The sequence below is a fragment of the Carettochelys insculpta genome, chromosome 1 (assembly GCF_033958435.1).
Source record: "Carettochelys insculpta isolate YL-2023 chromosome 1, ASM3395843v1, whole genome shotgun sequence".
NCBI lineage: Eukaryota > Metazoa > Chordata > Testudines > Carettochelyidae > Carettochelys > Carettochelys insculpta.
In genome coordinates, this window is record NC_134137.1 from 273,614,484 (window position 1) to 273,636,208 (window position 21,725).

The 21,725-nt window shown below is 43.4% G+C and overlaps 1 protein-coding gene and 1 long non-coding RNA gene across 2 annotated transcripts in view; one reads left to right on the forward strand and one right to left on the reverse strand.

The window, feature by feature from the left end:
* The window catches only part of LOC142020094 (uncharacterized), a 70,981-nt gene extending 53,721 nt beyond the window's left edge, over nucleotides 1–17,260 (reverse strand). Inside the window, exons 1-2 of the long non-coding RNA XR_012647271.1 lie at nucleotides 17,247–17,260; nucleotides 16,993–17,125 (exon numbers count right to left, since the gene is read on the reverse strand). This is a non-coding gene — a long non-coding RNA (uncharacterized LOC142020094). The remainder of the gene's footprint in view (nucleotides 1–16,992; nucleotides 17,126–17,246) is intronic.
* The window catches only part of STAB2 (stabilin 2), a 165,980-nt gene that overhangs the window by 117,441 nt on the left and 26,814 nt on the right, over nucleotides 1–21,725 (forward strand). The window contains exons 44-56 of the mRNA XM_075007690.1: nucleotides 4,060–4,131; nucleotides 7,030–7,149; nucleotides 8,939–8,986; nucleotides 10,235–10,318; nucleotides 10,422–10,568; nucleotides 11,280–11,420; nucleotides 11,797–11,856; nucleotides 12,455–12,631; nucleotides 12,728–12,820; nucleotides 14,318–14,464; nucleotides 15,753–15,809; nucleotides 17,223–17,346; nucleotides 18,868–19,017. Of these exons, the coding sequence (XP_074863791.1) occupies nucleotides 4,060–4,131; nucleotides 7,030–7,149; nucleotides 8,939–8,986; nucleotides 10,235–10,318; nucleotides 10,422–10,568; nucleotides 11,280–11,420; nucleotides 11,797–11,856; nucleotides 12,455–12,631; nucleotides 12,728–12,820; nucleotides 14,318–14,464; nucleotides 15,753–15,809; nucleotides 17,223–17,346; nucleotides 18,868–19,017 (1,420 nt within the window). The remainder of the gene's footprint in view (nucleotides 1–4,059; nucleotides 4,132–7,029; nucleotides 7,150–8,938; nucleotides 8,987–10,234; nucleotides 10,319–10,421; nucleotides 10,569–11,279; nucleotides 11,421–11,796; nucleotides 11,857–12,454; nucleotides 12,632–12,727; nucleotides 12,821–14,317; nucleotides 14,465–15,752; nucleotides 15,810–17,222; nucleotides 17,347–18,867; nucleotides 19,018–21,725) is intronic.

A 21,725-nucleotide genomic window follows, 5' to 3' on the forward strand; every position in this document is an offset into this window, starting at 1 on the left:
TGAGTTCTTCCCAGAGAGCCAACTAAACTGGAAAGCACCATCCCCACCTGGGACCAGACAGTCCTGGGAACTCCACACCAGACGCTCATTCCCTTCTGTGTCTCCACTTCCCCAGCAAGCACCAGAAACCCACGTCTATCCCTTTCACCCTCCTGGGGACTGGGAGGTCCCAGTCACCCCCTGCTCGACTTCTTCCCCAGGGACGGGGATGCCCAGCGCCCAGTGGCACCAGGAGAAGTGCAAAAGTTGCAACATGACTCAAATTTGGCATGGCCACCCCTCCACCAGGTCAGAGGGGAATCTGGCTTGAATTTCCAGCTCTGGTCAGGAGCCACATGAACAAGTCCAGCCTCAGCTCTCATGTAAGGGATGGCACCTTGGGTGGGGACAGCATGGAGCCAAGCCCCTGCCCACCTGTACAGGAGGGAGTGTAACAGCCCAGCAGTGGCTGCCCTCCACTGTGCACAATCACAGGCAATACCTGTAGCCTCCCCACAGAGTGTCCTTACACTGCCTTTCTCCCTGTACAGGTGCGCAGAAAGGCTCACAACTGACCCCATGATGTGCTAATTTTTATTCATATAATTTCTACAAAATCCTGTAACCAGAGAGCTAATTAAACAAAAAAGCAGTCATGCAGCAGTTAAAGCCTAACAAAATAATTTATTAGGTGATGAGCTTTCGTGGGACAGACCCCCTTCTTCAGATCATAGCCATACCAGAACAGACTCAATATATAAAGCACAGAGGTCTAAAAATTGTTATCAAGGTTGGCAAATGAGAAGAGGAAAGGGGCAGCAGGAGAGGGGCGTGGGGTGGGGAAGTTAAGAGTTAGATAAAACATCAAATTATGTATAAGAATCTTTATAATGGGTCAGGTAATTGCTGTCCCAGTTCAAACCACATGTTAACATGTCGAATGTTAATATAAACGACAGTTCTGAGCATTCCCTCTGGAAACGGTTGCTAAAGTTCCTTTTCAGTAAAACACAGACTTTCAGGTCATTAACGGAATGGCCCATTCCCTTAAAGTGCTGGCTGACAGGTTTGTGTATTAGGAGTTTTTTGTTGTCTGTTTTGTGTCCATTCATTCTTTGTCAAAGAGTGTTTGCAGTCTGTTCTATATACGTGGTGTGCGCACTTTGTTGGCATATGATGGCATATTATGTTGTTAGTTGAGGAACAGGAGAATGTGCCCATGATTCTGTGATGAACATGGTTAGGACCAGTGATGTTATCTCCAGAATAGATATGTGGACAAAGTTGGCAATGGGGCTTGTTGCAAGGAAAAGTTCCAGGATTAGTATTATTGTGGTATAGCCTGTAGTTGCTAGTGAGAATCCTCATACGGTTGGGAGGTTGCCTATAGAAAAGAACATCACCTAGGGCCTTCTGGAGTGTGGCATCCTTATTTAGGGTAGGTTGTAGGTCTTTAATGATGAGTTACAGTGGTTTGACTTGGGGATTGTAGGTAATGACCAGTGGTGTTCTGTTATTGGCTTTTTTGGGTCTTTCTTGGAGTAGCTGGTTTCTGGGTATTCTTTTTTTTTTTTTTTTTTACTGCTCCTCGTGGCTAATTCAGGTTTATTAATGTTTGGTAGAGATCTTGTAGTTTTTGGTCTCTGACAGTAGGATCAGAGCAGATGCAATTGTACCTAAGGGCTTGACTGTAAACTATGGATCATGTCATGTGTGCAGGATGGAAGGTAGAAGCGTGTAGGTAAGTATAGAGGTCAGTGGGTTTCTGGTAGAGTGTGGTACTGATCACACCATCATTGATTTGTTCTGTAGTGTCCAGGAAATGTATCTGTCATGTGGAGTGGTCAAGGCATAAATTGATGGTGGGATGCAGATTGTTAAAGTCTCTGTGGAATTCTTCTAGAGTCTCTTTACCATGGGTCCGAATCATAAAGATGTCATCAATGTATCTTAAGTAGAGGAGGGGCCATAGGGGACGAGAGCTGAGGAATCATTGTTCCAGGTCAGCCATAAATATATTAGCATATTGCGGGGCCATGCGGGTGCCCATAGCAGTACCACTAATCTGGAGGTATAAATTGTCCCCAAATCGGAAATAATTGTGGGTGAGAACAAAGTTACAGAGGTCAGGCACCAGATTGGCTGTGGTAACATCAGGAATGATATTCCTGATCACTTGTAGTCTATCTTCATATGGAGTATTAGTGTAGAAAGCCTCTACATCCATGGTGGCAAGGATGGTGTGGTCAGGAAGTTTTCCGATGTTTTGTAATTTCCTCAGGAAGTCAGTGGTATCTCGGAGATAGCTGCGAGTGTTTGTGATGTAGGGTTTGAGGAGGGAGTCTACATAACTGGATAGTCCACTAGTAAAGGTGCCAATACCCAAAATGATAGGGCATCTAGGGTTTCCAGGTTTGTGGATTTTGGGAAGTAAATAGAATAATCCAGGTTGGGGCTCAGATGATGTGTCTGAGTGAATAAGGTCCTGAGTACTCCCTGCTTTAAAGTGCTACATGACTGCTTTTTTGTTTTGATAGAATACAAACTAAAAAGGCTATCTCTGTCACTATTCAACATCAGAGAGCTAACCGTATGCCTGAATTGCTTGTCCTTCCTCAAAGCGTCTGGTGATTTATCAGTGTTTTTTAGAATGTGGGCACACTAAATAACCTGTCCTTACACTGCAACAGATTGGTAGTCTTGCTTCCTGACATACCAATCCCCCAGAAAGAATGACTGCAGAGTAATGACACCATCGGCATCATGTAGTGCAATGGCTCTACATTCTAAAATGACATTGTAGCCAACCAGGCTCGGGTTCCCCAGAGACGAGGCTGCACCCAGAAGGAGAGTGCTATATTTGGTTTATTGAAAGCGCGTGACACCCGCGACGGGAGCCCCGGAGACGCCGCAGTCACCCATGGGGGGAAACCCGACGCGCCGGAGCTTTGCTCGGGGAGAGGCTCTGTAATAGGCCTCCTAACACTAGCTGATAAAGCTGAGCTCATTAACATAAGATTGCCTAAAATTGCCTATGCATTTCTTATCACTATCTCTTGTGGCCTACTGCCAGCATAGCCTTGAAATCTTGGCAAGCGTGGCTTATTCTGCAGCTGTTCCCATGGCAGTTTGCAGCTTTCACCTTGCACAGACTGGTCTGTTTAGATTCTCCTGAGGATTCACAGAGGGGTCGATCTGCTCTCATGAGACCGTTACAAACTCTTCTCGCACCCTACAGACATGCATTCAGTGTGCATTGTTGTTGTAGCTGTGTTGGTAGCAGGATGTTAGAGGGACAAGGTGGGGGAGGTAACATCTTTCCTTGGACCAACTCCTGTTGGTGAAAGAGACAAGCTTTCAAGCTACCAGAACTCTTCCTTGAGTCCTGAAGACAACCTGAAGCAGATCTACATAGACCAAAAGTTTGCCTCTTTCTCCCAACACAGACTGATCCAGTGAAAGGTCATGAATGGAGTCTGGTCTTTAAAGGCAGAATAAGGGATTTCCTTTAATCATGCTAACCTCCCAGTTGTGTGGTGTTTGTAGGTAGCAAAAAGCACAGCCAGAGTGTAGCTACATAGAAAACATGCATGTGACACCGCTGAGTAAAAAGTGGCAGTAGTGACATCAGGGCACCTTTGTTCAAGTTCAGAGGATTATTTCATGACCCCAAATGTGCCCTGGTTCTTTATTCTGAAAACATGGCCAACTTGTTTAATGATTTAAATAACACAGATAGTGGGAGGGGGAAAGAAGCTGTGTTCTCTTCTGATCTCTGAAATGAACTACACTGTCAGTGTTGAGAAAAAGAAAGGCTATTTCAGACCCTCATCTGCAGAGGAGAAGTGAGAAAGGATAACAAAGCTGTAACACCCACTCATCAGTTGAGGGTCTGCCCCCAAAGAGAGGGTCTATTTGTACAAAATGGATATTAAGATAAAATGGGATTCTGAGTTCTTTTCTCCCCGTATTTTACCATGAAGATCAGTATAGCCAATAGGAAGTAAATAAAATCAAAAGGTATTACAGCAAAATTTAATCTATTTCTGTGTTAATATGGAACTTTTCTTCTCCTGGTAGGCAGTGTGTAATTGTTTGAAAGGATATTCTGGAGATGGTAAAACATGCACATACATCAATCTGTGTTCATCGGTTAGTATCATCCTACAGGAAAGTATATTCTCATTGTTGCATTGTTTTATATATAACAACAGTAATCTTTTTGGTTAAGTTTTGTGTGCATGCACGAAATATCTGTAGAGCAGTCCAGCTGGGCCCCAGTTCAGAAAAGCATGCAAGCCCATGCTTAAAGTATTCCTGATAGCACTCAAGCGTGTGGTAAACTTTAAGCATCTGCTTAGGTGATTTATTGAACTGAGGCCCAAATATAGACTAGCACGGCTTCCTCTCTGTTACTATTGAGCAATCGAGTTTTTACTCTGTGCATAAGATTTTTAAAAAAAAAATCTTAAATTTAATCCTAGGAGAAATACTGGTTCTTTGTGGTAAAATGCAAAGAGAATTTTCATTATTTCTATACTGCTTTTTCAGTGTTGCTGGAATTAGTTACAATTTAAAAATCCATTCTATAAATTACCAGCCCCTACAATTTTAGAAAAAGTGAATGCAATTTCTATAGAGAGACCAAATAAAATAACTAGGTTCCAATGATAATGTGTGAAAAGTCTCTGATGCCAGTTTCCCTGATAATTCCAAGATTAAAAGAATCAAATCTCACAACTCTCTTCTTGTCATCTCACCTGCTGCTAGGATGATGTGCTATGGGCCAGATTCTACAGTCTGCTAAGGGGTCTGAAAATGGCAAAAAGTGACCTTCAAGTAACTAAATGGCAGGTGAAGAATTCCCCTTATGCAGTGAAACTCTTCACTGATGTTAACTCTGGAGCATTCTTCAGCACATGTGACAGAAGAGGGCGCGTTGAGAGTGCTCCGGGGCTATGTCTACACTAGAGCGATGTGTTAACAGAAGTTACTGTAGGAAGATATCTTCTCATAAAACTTCTGTCAACAGATCATGGCCACACGGCCAAGCAGCTTGAAAGAGCAACCCACTCTGTCAACAGAGAGCAGCCAGGCAGTCTGGCTGCTCGCTTGACAGAATGGCCAACCAGAAGCACAGCAGGTGGGGCTGCCCAGTGTCCTGGAAGCCCTGTCTGTCAACAGAGCGCCCCTCAGAATGTCCACACCACCTGTCTGTCAACAGAATCTGTTACTAGAGGTGTTCTGGCACATGGGGGAGCAGCAGAACACCATCAACAGAAGTGCCACATTCTGCTGATTTCCTGTCAACAGAACACCTTGGGAATGTGACCACTCCACAGATTTTGTTGACAAATCTCTCTAGTGAAAATGTAGCGTGGGAGTAGTAAGAGACAGCAGAGCTCTGCTATGCTTGATTGCCCACGAGTGTAAGCTTCCTCTGTCCCTGTGTGTGTGGAACCAGGGAACTGCCATTCTGCATTCAGATGCATTGGAGAACCAAACTGTCTCTCTCTTTGGAACTATTCATTGTGTGCAGAGATTTGGCACAAGCTCTAGGCCCCATTTGGTTCCCATATGTCTCCTAGCACTGGTGCTGGCCCTCAGCACAAGGCTGAATTTTACTCATCCACCTCAATCCCATATTTCTGACTCAAGCAAAACTCCCTTTTAGCTGAAGTTTGGGGTGCAGGATCGAGCCCGGTGACACATGCAAGCACTTGCTCATTGGTGTCAGATGAAAAGCCCTCAACATCCAAAAGTTGCCTCCCTGTGATCGTAGCTAAGGATGGCTGATGCCTTTCACTGGTCTGTACTCACTGATCTTTTGCCTCCAGAGAATGATGATCAGTAACTCTCATCCCCTGACCTGGAAACAGTCTGTCACTGGATTATATTTTAAGACTTCAAAGGGGGCCCTGCTAGGAGAGTGAGGAGATGTAAATTTAAAGTCATGAGAGGGGGTGTTCTTCAGAGGTACGCACTGCTGCACACGTTTTTGTGTCAGCTTCATTCTGACAGCCTCTCTTCCACTTCACTGGCCGCAATGCTATTAAAAGAATCGTTTTGCAGAAGGTTGCCTTTTGTCAGTGTTGTGCAGCATGCGAATTTGAGTGTACAATAGCCAAGCATCCTATGGCAAAGCAACACAGAGAGCTCTGAGCACACACAATTCCCTGTCCAACAATCTAGCTAGTGCTACTGAAATAAACGGCACACCAAACCCAACCTCATCCCATAGAATAGAACCTCTCCTATGCTAGGGCCCAGCCCTGATGGTAGTGGAAGAAGGACCCCCCAAGCACCACTCAGAATGGGAGCTCAGACAACAGTGAAGTGAGCTTCCAGGTGACTACCATCTAAGCTACAGAACTGAGCATGTGAAAAGAAAATGAGCTACATTTCTCATATGGCAGTATTCGCTGGTTTGTCATGAACAGACTTTTCCCCTTGCCTACAAGTAAACCGGTTTGCAAGCTGAAGAACTGATTATCTCTTGGGTGCTAATTTTGGACTGGGGAATTCCTGTGAAAAAGGTAGCTCCCAGGAGACGGAAAGCCAGATTAACAGACCCATGCCTATTCCCTCCCAGCCGGAGATGGAACAAAGGAGAGTAGGGATGTGTTAGCAGTTCAGTGTTCCAGCTGTTATGGGCCACCAGACACTTAAGGAGTAAACAGGCTCTGCAACCCAGTTCCTAAACTCCCAAAGCCACTTGAGGTTCCCTTCCCTTTCGGGATGCACCTCCTAAGAAGCGCAGCTCAGAATCATGACCCAGGAGTCACCGATGAGGCTGCATAGAAATCTTTTGGGTAACAGTCTACAACAGCCTGTTTCATCACTCTGAAATGAGGAGTTAGGGAGCGTGTGTTAAAGAAATGGGCAGTATGCTTTGCTTTAAATGTCAATAACTACCTTTACATTAATCATGAATATTTTTACTATAAATAAGAAAGTGAATATTTCCCTGCTTTGCAAGTTTGATCAAATGAACTGAAACTTAAATGCACCAACTAGTTCAATTTTGTCTGCTGTTACTTATCTTATAAGAATAATGGTGGCTGCAGTGAGTTTGCAATCTGTAATGACACTGAGCTGACAGAAAGGACCTGCACCTGCAAACCAGATTACATTGGGGATGGATTTATATGCCGAGGCAACATCTACCAGGTAAAACATTATGTTTGTTCACTGTTACGGAATATTTTTCAAGGAGTTATGTAAAAGAGTGGCCACTGTTATAATGTGCCAGTTTTAGGCACAGCTACTCCAGTATTTCCTACACGTGTCTTGCAGTTGCTATAGGAAATACTGCAAATGCTGAAGTAAAATGATCTATTTAGCTGAAGGAGAAGAGGCCCCTTTTAAAGTGTAATCAGGTGCTGCACATCAGGCAGCTTGTGAAGGAATAGTGCCCTGGGCGTGAGACTGGGGTGAGGAATTTGTGAGTTCTATTCTCTTTTTTGCTGATGAAGTTCAGAATAAACCAGATAGAACAAAGTTTTCCAGAGTGCCCAGTAATTTTGGCTGCTCAGTCTTTGGGTGTCCAACCTGAGACACCAAGAATGGAATTGTGAGAGCTCTCACTATTTCAACTGAAGTGAACAGGCACTTCAGGTGCTTCTGAAAGAGACAGATTCCACTTGGCCTTTGATGGATGAACAGTGGAAAGGCAAAGAAGTTTCAGGAGCCCTCTGCTCCTTCATACAGTCCATATGAAGCCTGGGCAGAATGGCAGAGCCTGCACCTTGGAGAGTGCACAGCTGGCTCTTTCCCTTCTCGCAGATGATAGGATGTCCAGACCTGAAAGGGAAGAAAAGGTCTCCTTATACAGCCGAAGGATCTCAAAGTTAATGTCCTATAAACTCTTCAGCCCTTAACTTCATAAGTCCTACTTCCTAAACCTGCTTGCTGTTCTGCTTGTCTTTTGGGTTTTGCATAAACCCCAGAACTGCATGCAGAACTCTCCATGGGGTTACTGCAATAACACATAGAAATGTATCTCCCTAGTCCCATAAAAGTTACCTGTGAACAACATTTTCAAAAAAAAAAAAAAAGATCACTATGTTTCAGACCCTTAAAGGTACCTGATTTTCACAAAGTGTTCTGACCCCACTTCTGAAAATCAGACCCCTTTGAAGTGTCTTAAATGAGCCTCCAAAATCGCTAGTCACTTTTGTAAAACTGGGTTTCTGTATATAGCTTTCAATAAAGCATGTACAGTAAACTCTTTCATATCTGGCAGTCTATCATCCAGAATTCTCAAATAACCAGCATTTTAACCATAAGTAAATTTAGTTACATTTTCCATAAGTACAGTTTAGTGAAAATAAATACAGTAAGTACAATATAAGTGTACAGTACACAATACTACTGTTGTTGGTAAATAAAGTACTCTGCATACGTTTTTGTTTGTTTCTTAATATCTGATCTTGTTTTACTTTAGTGTTCTGAATTGGTAGGTATGGATTGGTAGGTATACCTCTCTGTTATCCAGAATGTGTCCCAGGGCTGCCAGATATGAAAGAGCTGACTGTACTTTGTGCAGCAGCAGCAGCAACATGCATGGTCCTTGCCAAGTTGTAATCTTCAATATTGACATTAGAGGCCTGTGTTTGTCTCTCTGGGTCTCCATAAAAAGATGGGAACTGTAATATGATGAAAGACACCTGACACCTAGAGGGCAGCACGTAGACCATGCTGCCATTCTTCGATTCTCACAACTGCTTTCTGATTAACTAGCAGAATAACACACACAAAAAGCCTGATAAGAGCTACAGTGAGCGTTCAGCTGACAAGCTGTACCAGTGCAGATGATTAGTGTATCATCTAGACCAAAAAGTTCTCTTTCTAACACCAGGCATGTTCCTTCCCTGAGGACTGCATTCATAGGTATTCTTCAGACACAATTCTAAAGTCACACAATTCAGTGTCAAAGTGCTGTTATTCTTGGTTGCAGGAACTTCTCAGGGATTCCAATACTACTACTTTTTATTTCCATCTAAAGGTAAGGACATTCTTAAACGATTTTTCTGCCACTGCATCTCTGGCCCCTGAGCTCACAAGGCAATCAGGACTGGAGTTGGTCCATTACCTCTTATGTTCAGGACCTTTGCAGAAAATGTAGAGTGTTGCATGTAGTAGTGCTAGTTATTTAGTAAGGCTATGTCTATTCAGCTATGTCTAAGAGCTTCTTTCGAAAGAAGAAAAGCAGTGTAGATGCAGCTCTTTCAAAAGTAAACCTCATCTTTGAAAGAACCCTTCTTCCTGAAAGAAAAAAAAAAGGAAGAAGTGGTTTTTTGAAGATGGGGATTACTTTTGAAAGAGCTGCGGCTACGCTGCTTTTCTTCTTTCAAAAGAATATGCAAATGAGGTGCCAGATATGTAAATATGTGCCTTGTTTGCATTTTTGATTACCTTCATTTGCATGCCTCTTTCAAAAGAGGAATGTTAGTGTGGATGTAGCCCTGCACACATAAAGCCTCTACTGAAATAGAACTATTTGATGCACTATGGCTTATTTTGAAATAGGGGCTATTCCCTGCTTTAACAGCACCTATTTTGAAATGCTGCTATTCTTTGTAGATATATATATTGCATAGAACTAGAAGGGCCCTTCAGAGGTCATAGAAGTTCAGTTCTCTGCACTCACACCAGGGACCATAACCATCCCTGGCAGATTTTTTTTTTTTTATTTATTTAACAAAATGTCCCAAATGGCTCCCTCAAGTATTGAGCTAGTAACGCTGGGTTTAGCAGGCCAATGCTCAATCCACTGCACTATCTCCCCACCACGGAGTTGTTTAAAAATAGCATTTGTGATGTGCAGCTGCCAGGATAGTTTTTTTTTAAAAAAATAAAGTCTGTAATTTCAAAAAAATAGTTGATGTGTTTCTCTACCTTTACTTTCAAGCACTATTTGTTCATTGTAATAAAGGAAGGCAGCACGTGGAAGGGAGAAAAGAGTCTTGTGCCCTTAAGTAGCAGCAGAAGAAGCTGGGGGAGAGTATGGTGAAGCAAACCTTGCAGAGAAAACTCTTTAGGTCCCATAAGACTGATGGAGTTGGGAGGGGAAGTTCCCCTTGGCAGCAGAGTGTTACATTCCCTTGTGGTGGGATTGGCTGAGGGGATGCTGTGCTGCCTGCAGTACAGGGCCTGGGCCCCTCTCTGGGATCTAGTTGCAATCTGCCCAGTGTATGAAATTATGTGCATAAACGAGTGGTTTATTTTATTTTGGTCCTTTTAAACTTTCCAGACCCTTGTTCTCAGAGATGTGACAGGTCCTGGTCCTTTCACTGTATTTGTACCCAGCACAGAAGCATTTAACAGTGAACCAAAAGTAAGTAAGACAAAGGAAATTAACTTTAAGTGAGCCAGCGAAGAGCTTTTGGACTTGTAGGTTATTTGGTCCTGGCCTTTAACTCCTGCCATTCCTGCCCTAGATTAAAGACTGGCTTGTCGAAGGAGTGATGCCCCAGATCCTTCGGTACCATATTGTGGGCTGTGCTGGACTTCTCTATAATGACCTGACCACAATTACAAATGTCACTTCACTCCAGGGGGATCCCATCCAGGTCACCTTCTCACAGGTAACAAGATGGTTAAAGCAAAATGTCTAGCACAGTGAAGTGACCGTTTGCTTTTCTCTTTTTTAAAATTAGAATGCTCCCTTTATTCCTTTTAGATTTTTAAAAATAATAAATAGCATTTTAAATAAGAATTGTCTGGTGGTTACTGGTTAAATGCTAATCTCTGTTCACCACTCTCAGAGAACAGTCTTTGCTCATGTGAATACTCTTTGCTTACATGGATAACACCATTGATTTTCATAGCACTCTTTGTTTGACTAAGGGTCAGTGGGGCCAATAGCCTCGCCGGGCCCCTAGCTAAGGTGAGGGGTTGTGTGCGCTCTGTGCCCTTAATAGGGGCAGTGCCTCAGGCAGAAGGGCTGGGGCTGGGGCAGCCAGTCCTCAATATCACCCAGATTGCAATGCTCACCTACTCCCCAGTCCTCATTGCTGCCCAGAGCACGCCACATGGCACTCCAGCTGTGAGTTAAAGGACCTGGGTCTCCAGCTGCTGCCACATGCACCACATCCTTTTGTATCACCAGGCACTCTTCCCCATCTCCACTCTCTCCACAAGCAGACCTGCTGAGGTTTGCAGGACGTAAAACTGGAGACCTATGATTGCAATTGTATTGCAAGCTCTGAGTTGGCCTTGCATGTTGAAGAGTGTTCATTTCAGCATTGCCCTGCTCCATGTTTCTATAGAAAACACTTTTCTATTTACCTTTTCAGAATTCAGTGTATCTGAATACCAAGGCTACGATTATATCCAGCGATACTATCAGCACAAATGGTGTGATACACATCATAGATAAAATCCTGCTTCCACAGCACATGCAGGAATTCCCTAAGGGGGCATCAGGCACTGAGCGGGTATGTACCTCATTCCTGTACTGTTCTGCCAGTGAAATCTGGAATGTTTCTTACCAATTTCTGTTTGGAGGTACTTACAGAAAAAGCATTGGCATAGTAAAGCTCCTGCATTTAACCATTAGCATGATTTTACATTGCCTAAATTAACTTTTTATATTTAAAATTTATTAGAATCATTCTTTGATTATATTTTATTAAAGATCTTCTGCTTTGTAAAGAGAGCATCTAAAATACGACTTCAAGGTAGCTTTGATTTCACAATCACAACTGAACTACAAGATCAAAAATGCCAAAGTAATGCCTTATTACCAAATCCTTGTCTGATTTATTTCCCAGCCATGAGAAGTAAGCCCATTTAACATTCATCTCTTTCTAGGAAAGCCTTAAAATGGTTGCAGCCAAACAAGGCTACATCATGTTCAGCAACTTGCTAGAGGTAAGCGAATCCATGAGGCAATGACCATTTGGGACAATTTTTAGATCCACACCTTCAGGATGAAATTATGTAACTGGTGCACAGCCTGAGTGATGGGGCTGTGTACAGTCTAGAATGGGGCTCAGGCTTCCCACAGGCTATGGAGGATCCCCTGCAATCAATTCTTTCCCTTTTCACACATGAGAATGGCAGGCAGGTCTGAGCACTCATGGGTCCATAAGATCCATCCACTCCCTGCTCTTTCATCCACCTTGTGTGCTAAAACCTTTGGGCCCAGATTTGTAAAAACAGTCTCCCAAACACTGGTAGGCACTTAAATAAGTGAGCTGGTCTTTAGTCAGAGTTCTCAGGCACTCAGCACTTTTGAAAATCAGGTTCAGTACAGACAACCTAATTTCAGACACCTGCTTTTTAAAATCTTGGCTTTGTGCCCAGGAAGGCAAAATACAAGCCATTTATTAAGAAGGCCATGATTTATTTAGCAGCCCCACTTCTGGCCCAAGTAACTCCCAGCTACATTTTTCTTAGTGTTAATTCTTTACAGTGGGTGTAATTTTACAGTAAGAAAAAAATCACTCTCCTTTTCTCTGTGTTGCAGAATGCTGGTTTGGTGAGTGTCATCAGCGATCCTCTTCATAAACCAGTCACCTTGTTCTGGCCTACCGATGCAGCTCTCAGAGCTCTACCTAAGGAGCAGCAGGATTTCCTGTTTAAAAAATCTAACAAGGACAAACTCGTGCAGTATCTGAAATTCCATGTCATCAGAGATGCCAAGGTGCGTTCAAACATTTCCTGATCTGTTTAGAAGGGGCAGTGCTAAAGTTGTGTTCTCCAGCACCCAACCGTCCCATTCTGTGTGATTCTTTCCCAGATTTTAGCTTGTGATCTCCCCAACTCCAGTTCACTGAAGACTCTTCAAGGATCTAATCTCAGTGTAAAATGTGGGGAGAGCAACAACTCTATTGTAAGTGTTCAACATATCTGCACATGGGGAATCCTGGTGGAATGTATTTTTTAATAACATAGACCTTGATTCATTGGGAACCAGTAGTGCAACCTGCCCCCCCACCATCATAGCCTCCTCTCCTCCCTCCCCCCACACCACACCCCACCCCGTATACACAGAGACATCCCAAGGAATCAGCACTGCCGGAATCAGTGGTGCTCCACACACACACCATGGTGATCCACATTAATGTATGCCAGTGCTGCAGGAACAGTGGCTTAGAAAACAGATCCACAGGTTTCTAATTTGCCTTACAGGTAAGTGGCTTATTGAATAATAATTTTCTTTATCACAAGGCCAGAGTCCCTCCACACACCCGGCTGGCACATACGTCAAAAGAGAAACCCCACCCTGCCTCAGACCCAGGTTCTCGTGTTCAGAGGGAGTTAGGTGCCCAGCTGCCTTTGAGGAGCTGGGCTTTAGCGTGCAACGCATCCGAGCAGAGGAAGAGCTCATAAAAAGCGAAGGTCATTCTGAGAGAACAGCCATACGTGCACTATGTACAATACAGGCTATATTTGAGAACTAGGAGCCTGCAAATTATTGTTGCCAAGATACAAACCTTCACAAAATCTGTGGTTCAAACTGCATAGTATATGCGCGTGATTATCTGTTTGCATTCAGGTGCCCTGACTTGGCAGGTAACTGGTTCTGAACATTTGGACTTTTATGTATATACATTGAATAAAGAGATACCAGGACTGTTATGAGGAAGCATGCGGGGAAGGGGACTTATGGGTGTTGGCATCTGACCACCACTCCGTACGGCACCTAGCTGAGGGGGAAACAGCAAATTGGGATCCCCACAGAGACAGGAGTTTGCATGCTTAAGCCCAGTGGAAAATGCTGTTATCCTATCTGGAAATTATATGTAATTTTTACTTTGGAAGAGAGAGAACTGACTTCAAGGGAAGATTTATATACTTAGGTATGTCTTCACTATGCCAGGATCAACACTGCAGTGATTGAGCCATTGGCTGTCAGTTTATCATGTCTGCTTAGACCTGATAAATCAATCCCTGAGCACTCTCCCATTGGTGCTGTTACTCCACCAAAACAAAAAGAGTAGCCAATGTCAATAAGTGAGCACCCACCGACCTTAATGCAAACAAGAGATGCAAACATCTCTGGAGATATTTAAGAGCAGGTTAGATACATATCTATCAGGGATGGTCTAGACAGTACTTGGTCCTGCCATGAGGGCAGGGGGCTGGACTCAATGACCTCTCAAGGTCCCTTCCAGTCCTAGTATTCTATGATTCTATGATTCTAAGATGCCACAGTGAATATGTTGACATCAGCTATACAAATAGCGTAGCTGAAGTAGGTTGACGGTGCCACATAATGTAAACCAGGCCTCACTAACTCCCGAACAGAAAGTGCACATTGACTGAACAAGCACCCAGTGACGTAGATGCCTTATTTTGTGTACTTGTCTTCTTGCCTCTCTCTCAGGGTGACCTCTTTCTGAATGACAGAAGGTGTAGAATAGTGCAGCGGCACCTGGAGTTTGATGGTGGCATCGCTTATGGAATTGACTGCATGTTAATGGACCCCACCCTTGGCGGTCGATGTGACAGTTTTATCACTGCAGACTTCACGGTCAGTCCCTTCTTCAGTTCAGTTTTGTGGCCCTTGCAGAGACATGAACTGTGGGCCAAATCATTGCTCCACTGAAATCAATGGCAAAACTTCCACTGATTTCAATGCAGCAGGATTTGTCTCCTTCACTGAATGCTGCTTAAAATGCTCTTTTGCATTCGTTTAGCAAGAAACCTAGGGAGGACCTTGACTCACTAAACTAAAATAAAAGGTGAAGTACAGTACCTAAAAGATGCCACCTGCGTCTATGGTAAGGAAAAGGTCGTTAGGTTGGGCTTAGCTAAAATATGTTGGCTAGTCCTGAACTAATTTCAGCCACTTGTCCTAGTCTAGACAAAGCCTTTATGGACAAATATGACCATGAATAGAGTGGAAATATTAATTCCCTTTGGACCCTTTTAAATAACTCATGTTCAGAGGGTCAAATAAAGTTATCACCTATGAGAGGTTGCTGCTGCCACTTTCTGAGTTTCATGTAGAGTTAAAGAAACAAAGCATTCATCCATCTGCTATCAAGCCAGCCAACACTGGCTAATGTTGTATGCTTTCACGGGAACAAGTAAAAGCCTACTATAATACATCTAAATGTGTATTGTCATAACACAGAGGGGATATTTTTTCCTGACCTTAGATGGTGATCCCTATAAGCAGGGGGATTATTAGTGCTTATTTTTATCCTAACTGGTATGTCTGTGGATGCTTGAGCTATTTGTATAAATATCTATTTCTAGATACTCTCATATGCATGAGGTTCTCATTTACTATGTTGATGAGGGCCAGATCTGTTGCTAAAGAGAAACAGAATAAGGCCCAAAAACTGTTAGAAATCTTGAGTCCTCAACTTGAGTCCCCTTAAAAAGGATTGCTTTTCAGCCAGTGGGTCCCCAGCCCTTCCTGGAATCAGGTCTCTCAAAGCATCTCAGGTTGGACATACAAATTGGAGACACCCCAAATACATTGTCACTTTTGCCAGTGGAGGCCTATGTACATGCCTCCCTTTTACCAAGTTAGCTGAACAGCAAATGTGCACTTCTAGAACTATTTTACTAGAAATTTCATTTCTCTTTCGTTTGGTTGTCATTTGCCTTTTACTGTTGCCCTCTTTTATTTCTTTTGAAAAGCTCCTATAGTCTATGTTAAGAGTAAAGAAATTGGATATCTTAAAGATATCCTTTCAGCTCATTAATTATACTGCCTGTAGAAAAGCAGACACTTTTCAGGTGCTTCTTTCAAACAGCTTTTTCTTATGATTCTTATTTTAAAATATCTTTTCCCCTTCCTACAACAGGGGGATTGTGTTGGCTGTTACAATAATCCTAAATGCCCTACAGCGACTAAACCGAAGGTAACGGTACTTTTTTAAAGAAGTCGAATTGGTGGGCTTCTGTGCATCTCACAATAATAAAGTAAAAATAACACACACTTTCAAAGAAGAGTAGAGCTGTGAACAATGAAATCACTTGGTTAAATGGAACAATAAAATTCCAATCCTACTGAAGTCAGTGGAGGTTTACAGATCTGATGCAAAACTATTGAAGGCAAGCAAATGCTTCCATTGGCTTCAGTGGATTCTGGGTTAGGCACTGTGACAGAAAGCTTAGTGACCCCTCCCAGCACATACTGAAGAACAATAAAGAAGCACTTGATGCTTCCGCACACTTGGCAGGTTGTGTTTTAGTGAGCAGAGTGGACCTAGGACAGGTGTTGGCAATCTTTCCTAGGCAGAGTGCTGAAATTTGACCTCAATGTACGGTCCAAGTGCTGGTGATACTTTAAGAAGTCACTAATAGCCCTACGTACAACAGCTTCATTAATAAATAAATGAAGATGCAGAGCTTTACCATTTAGGTGGCAGTTGGTAGCATGGTCTTTGTTAGTCCACCGGCAACATGGCTTTGAGTAAGCTCCTGGCTGCATGGGGGAGGAGGGGCAAGGCTGAGGTCCCACTTTGTGTGCTGATGAACATTGGCTAACATGCCACTCTTGGCACCTGTGCAGGGAGCTGCTGACCCCCACCTAGGAATTAGAGGAGAGCGGTGGGGTCAAAGAGCATTGTTAATCTTCTGTCTGGCATCTGCTCCTGTAGGAACCCGAAACATTTAGACATTTTAGTAATTTAAAACTAAAGTGTTTGGACTGGCATCCTCTTTGTTCTTGAGTTACTCTGCTTCAGTCTACCTACTCTTCAACAAGAGCTCCAGCAAATTGGCTTGGATATTTTTCCTAGTCTAAGCATTAATATCCAGATTCTCAGTTTTTGTAAATTGCCCTAACAGAACTAGTTTCATTAGATTTGGGCCAATGTACATCAGCTGAGGATCTGGCCCATATGGCCCTTCTCTTCTTGGGAATTGGTTCAAATCCAGTCTAAAGCAAGAGTGACCAAAACTTACCACTATCTGATAGCTCGCATGAAATGACTGAGGAGGTGCCAGCTCTCTTTTGATGTGTCCTCCCCCTTTATTGCTGCCTGTTGGTTGTCTCAGAAGAAGGGCCATAGATTAAATGGGCAAGCAGATGGAACTAACCTCTCTCCTCAGAGCTGGTCTCAGTACATCAGGACTGAAGCATACTGGGGGGAAACGTGCACCAATAGTGACCGGCTGTCCTTTTTCAGGAGTCAGATCACTCCAGTCTCCAGGACTGTCAATTTGAACAGCTCTGCGTTAAAAAAAAATACAGTGAGTTAAAAGTAAGTCCACAGAACATTTACTCACCTGTGTTCTTCTCCCCCTGTACTGGAATGTACAATGCTTAGGGAGGGATACAAAAGTGCACATACCAACTCTACGGCAGGAGTGTCAATGGCTGTCGTCAGGATTGCACTATGGTCGTCTGGGTCGCTAAGTGCTGCCAAGGTTACTATGGGCGAGACTGCCAAGGTAGGAGCGCCAGATTAACAGTTGTGCTCTCTCTGGGAATTGCTGCAGACTGAGAAAATGACAAGGCCATTCATAATTCGTTATTGGAGATTTTTAAGAGCAGGTTAGACAAATACTTGTCAGGGATGGATTAGATAAGATTTAGTACTGCTATGAGTTCAGGGGCTGGACTAGATGACCTCTTGAGGTCCCTTTCAGTCCCACGAGTCTATGATTGTATTTGTTTAAAAAGGACATTGAATAAAGTCCTGCAATCGTGACTGTGCACCTGTCATGATCGGCTTCATGATCCAGTATACTGCCCATGACCAGGTCTACACTAGGGGAATAAGTCGATTTCTGATATGCAATTCTAGCTACGGCAATTGCATATGTAGAATCGACCTATTGGAAATTGACTTACCTGACTGTCTTCACTAAGGAAGGTTGATGGGAACATTTGTCCCATCAACTTCCCTTAATCCTTGCTATTGCAAGAAGTACAGGGGTTGACTGCTGACCCCAGACAAACCGATTTCATGTTTCACTACCACACGTACAAAGTCGAACTCCAGAAGATCAGCCCTGACTGTTTTGGTCTTCCGCTTAATATAGACAAGCCCTAAGAAACAGCAGCTGCTGAGAGCTAAGCTCAGCTCTGACAGAGGGTTGCCCTATCACCAGAAATAACCTCTCTCTGTCTGTGCGCTCCCTTCATAAAACAGGCTAATGCTGTAGTGAGAGTTTGTGTAGACATAAGGAATATTATTATTTTCTGGTTCAAATAATAACTCCCTAAAATATTTTATGTTAGCAATTTGTAAACTTCCTGTTGATAAAGAAGAGTAAAATGAATGTTATAATGTTTTTTTTTGTAACATTACTTGGAGACACGTTACTGCCATTTGAAAAAATACAAATTACATGAGATCATTATCATGAACCAGCTTCTGGGGAATGACACCAGTATGCATTATACACCTCTGCTAGCAATCACTGTCCGTGCATGAGCACATGTGTGCCTGACATGAGTTCAAAGAGCATTTAGCATTAATGGGGCTGTGGGGCCTGTTAGCTTAAACAGGTATTGACTTTGAAAACCATAGCTGTGTGGAATCCATACCAAGGCTGGCACTGTACCATTTAATTAACTTCCCAACCTTCGCTCAGCTGTACCAACATGCTTGCCAGACAGCATGTGTTTTAATCCAAGCAACTGTTGGCTTTGACTTCATCAGAGCTCTGCATGGGCTCGGGGCTTCATCCCGGTGGATCAGATTGCAGTCCTGCGGGCCAAGAGTCTAAATGTGTAGATTCCAGGTTACATCCTTCAACTAAATGAGGTTGTATGACTCCACTGGGGTCCACTACATGCGCATGTAGGGAATTTTCAACCATGCCTAAGAGATTTAGGATCACATTAGGACTTAACATTTTTGTGCTCAAAGAGTTTCTAAAACCAGTTTTCTTAGAAAACAAACAATCATGCAACCAGGAGGTGAAGCTGAGGACAATTAACTCACTGTATTTTATCCTTCCTAGCCTGCCCTGGAGGGCCAGAGACCCCATGTAATAATCATGGCTCATGTAATGATGGATACTCAGGAACTGGAGTGTGTAAATGTAACAGTGGCTTCAATGGGACATCATGTGAGTTATGTTTGCCGGGACGATATGGCTCTGATTGTAAACGTAAGTTTCAGTCTTGTTTCTGAATTAACAGCTGATTACAATTTGCCATTTTGTACATGCTCTTCCATTTCACAGTTGACACACCTCTCTGTGACTGCCACGGCCTGGAGCCTAGCTGAAGATCACTCCCATGCAGAGAGTCAGCACATAGGCTCAATATAGACAGCTTACATGGAGTTTCAGTAGTACGTAGCCTTGTGCTGGCCCATTGCACTGGCGTGAATTTCACCCACTTCTATCAATTATACAGTTTCATCTGGCAGTAACACAAAGCAGGGTGAGGCTTCACATGTTGATCACTACACTGACTGACAGGCCTTTTAATCAAAATGTAGCCTTCTCCCCAACCCCAGAAATAGACAAGACTCTGGAATGGAAATGCTGGTAAAATACAAGCTATCAGAAGGACAGCTCACCGCCACTAAAAGCAGTACTATTACTTACCATATGAAAAAGAGAGAAACACAGGAGGTTAAATTAATTTGTGGACAGGACCTGTGCTCCACTGAAATTCCCACATTAGCCTTCATGGTGGGCTTGGATAGGACTTCACCAGTATGTTTGCCTTGTGCATCCTCATAGGGGTAAACTTCATCTGAGATTAAAAAACAAATATTCTCAGCATAAAGATTTTAGTTGAGAAACTAAAAATAGCAGAAGAGATGGGCTATTAACTCTTTCGTCCCAAATTACTGTTTTCAGTCCAACAGAGTTTTGTAGTAACTAGCACCAAATCCACAATGTCAATGTGTGTAAAAGTTCCGAACTTTCCCAGAGTTTATCCATTTGGCATCTATTGTACTGCAGTGTGTAATAGTTTAGATAGTGACATAAACATAATGGGTATGTCTACACGGGAAGCCTCTTTTGACAGATATCACTGTCGGCAGGACCTCTGTCGACAGATTGGAGCTACACACAGCAGCAGTCCGCATACAGCAGCCGGGCTGCTCTGCCTTCTCTCAACAGAATGGCTAATGGAAAGCTCTGCAAACGGGGCTGCCCACGTAACTGGAAGCCCTCTCTGTCAACAGAAGTGTCTACACAGGCACTCTGTCGATAGAATGCTGTTGACAGAAGACCCATACCCGAACGTGGAGAGGTATAACTCTGCCAGGTGAAGAGCTACGTTTTATCAACAATCTCTTGACAGAGCACCATAGCTATGTAAACACTCCATGGGTTTTGCCAACAAAAGCCCAGTTCTGTCAAGAGAAGGTGCCCATGTAGACATGGCCAATCTGAACCTCAAATTGTTAGTTTACTAAATGGAAAGCCAAAGGTCTTGTGGCCTGATAACCCTTTTTTTTACATATGCATAAATCCTGTGTTTATACAAATCAAACATTAATTGACCAGCTTAAAAGCTTCATAAATCAAATAACAAAGTGTGAAATCTTGGCTCGAATAAACTTACTGGAAGTTTTGCTCCTGACTTCTGGGAGCCCAGAATTTCACCCATAGAATCAGAACTGCTTGTCAGTTAAATCCCATGCCAATACGCTCCCATGTGCACAGAGAACATTCTTGGCAGAAGCTTGGACAAGCAGAGGCCAAAACTCCACTGAACAACAAAACACATAGGCAATGGCTACACTATAGTTGCTATTTCAGTATACAAATGTATCCCAAAATAGCAACTCCATGGCTAAACACAGTGCTTGAAATAGCAGCACTGTTTGGAGCTTTGCATTCTGGTTCCGGTACCCCTCGTCTGATGGGGGTAGCAGAAACTTCAAAAAAGGCATTTATTTCAAATTTTAGTGCCAAGTTCAAAATAAGTTAACTTGAAATAAATTATGCAATTTGCACAAGGCAAATTGAGTAAGTTATTTCAAGTTACAGCTACAGTGTAACCATAGCCACACCGAACTGTCAACAATAAAGATTCTTCATGACAGACCAGCTCTATTGCTTGGTGTATCCACAAAGATCTACTGCTCAGTAATACTTTGTGCTTTAAGGTTTCAGGGCAGGGGAGTAAGAGGGTAGGAGAACATCCTCCTGCTATCTAAAAGAGGCCATCCCCATCCAGAAAATCTTAGTCACTCCTGAAAAATAGCTGAGATATTTTTCAGGGTAAGCACATTTGTGAGCAGGTAACTTTCACGCTAGCTTGGAGACAAAGTCCACCTACCCCGTGCAGAGGCTTTGACCTTGTTAAAGAGAATACAAAGGCCTGCCTGAGCCTGCTTCCTGGATCTGACTCCCTGTAGGGTTCCTAGTTCAGGGTCCTGAGCCCCACCCCTTAAATATTCGCTGCCTAAGAGCTCTCTGGTGGAGCAACTCAACTGTTAAGCTTTTCTGTTTATTCCCCCTGGCTGAAGAGCCTGTCCTCCAAGTTTGATATAGCCAGCAGCTGTTGTACACTAAGCCTGGTTTCTGACTATGTGTCCAAAACAAATCTTTAACTTCTTTCTGCCTCCAGCCAGTGTGGGTTTGGTCCTGCCCATTACAATGTGGCTCTATATCCGTTTTCAGCTGTGTGCATAGGCATGGGTACTAGGGTTGTTATGCAGGGGCTCGAGGCCCAGCCTGCGACCAGGCTTCCAGCTGCCAGCCCCATGCCTGAAATGTCAGCTGTCAACCCTGCTCAGTGGTTCCAGCTTCTGGTCCCGTTCCCAGGGTCTTGGCTGCCAGCGCTATATCCAGGGGCTCCACTACCCATCCCATCTTTGGGGTCCCAGCATCCGGTCCCACACCTGGAG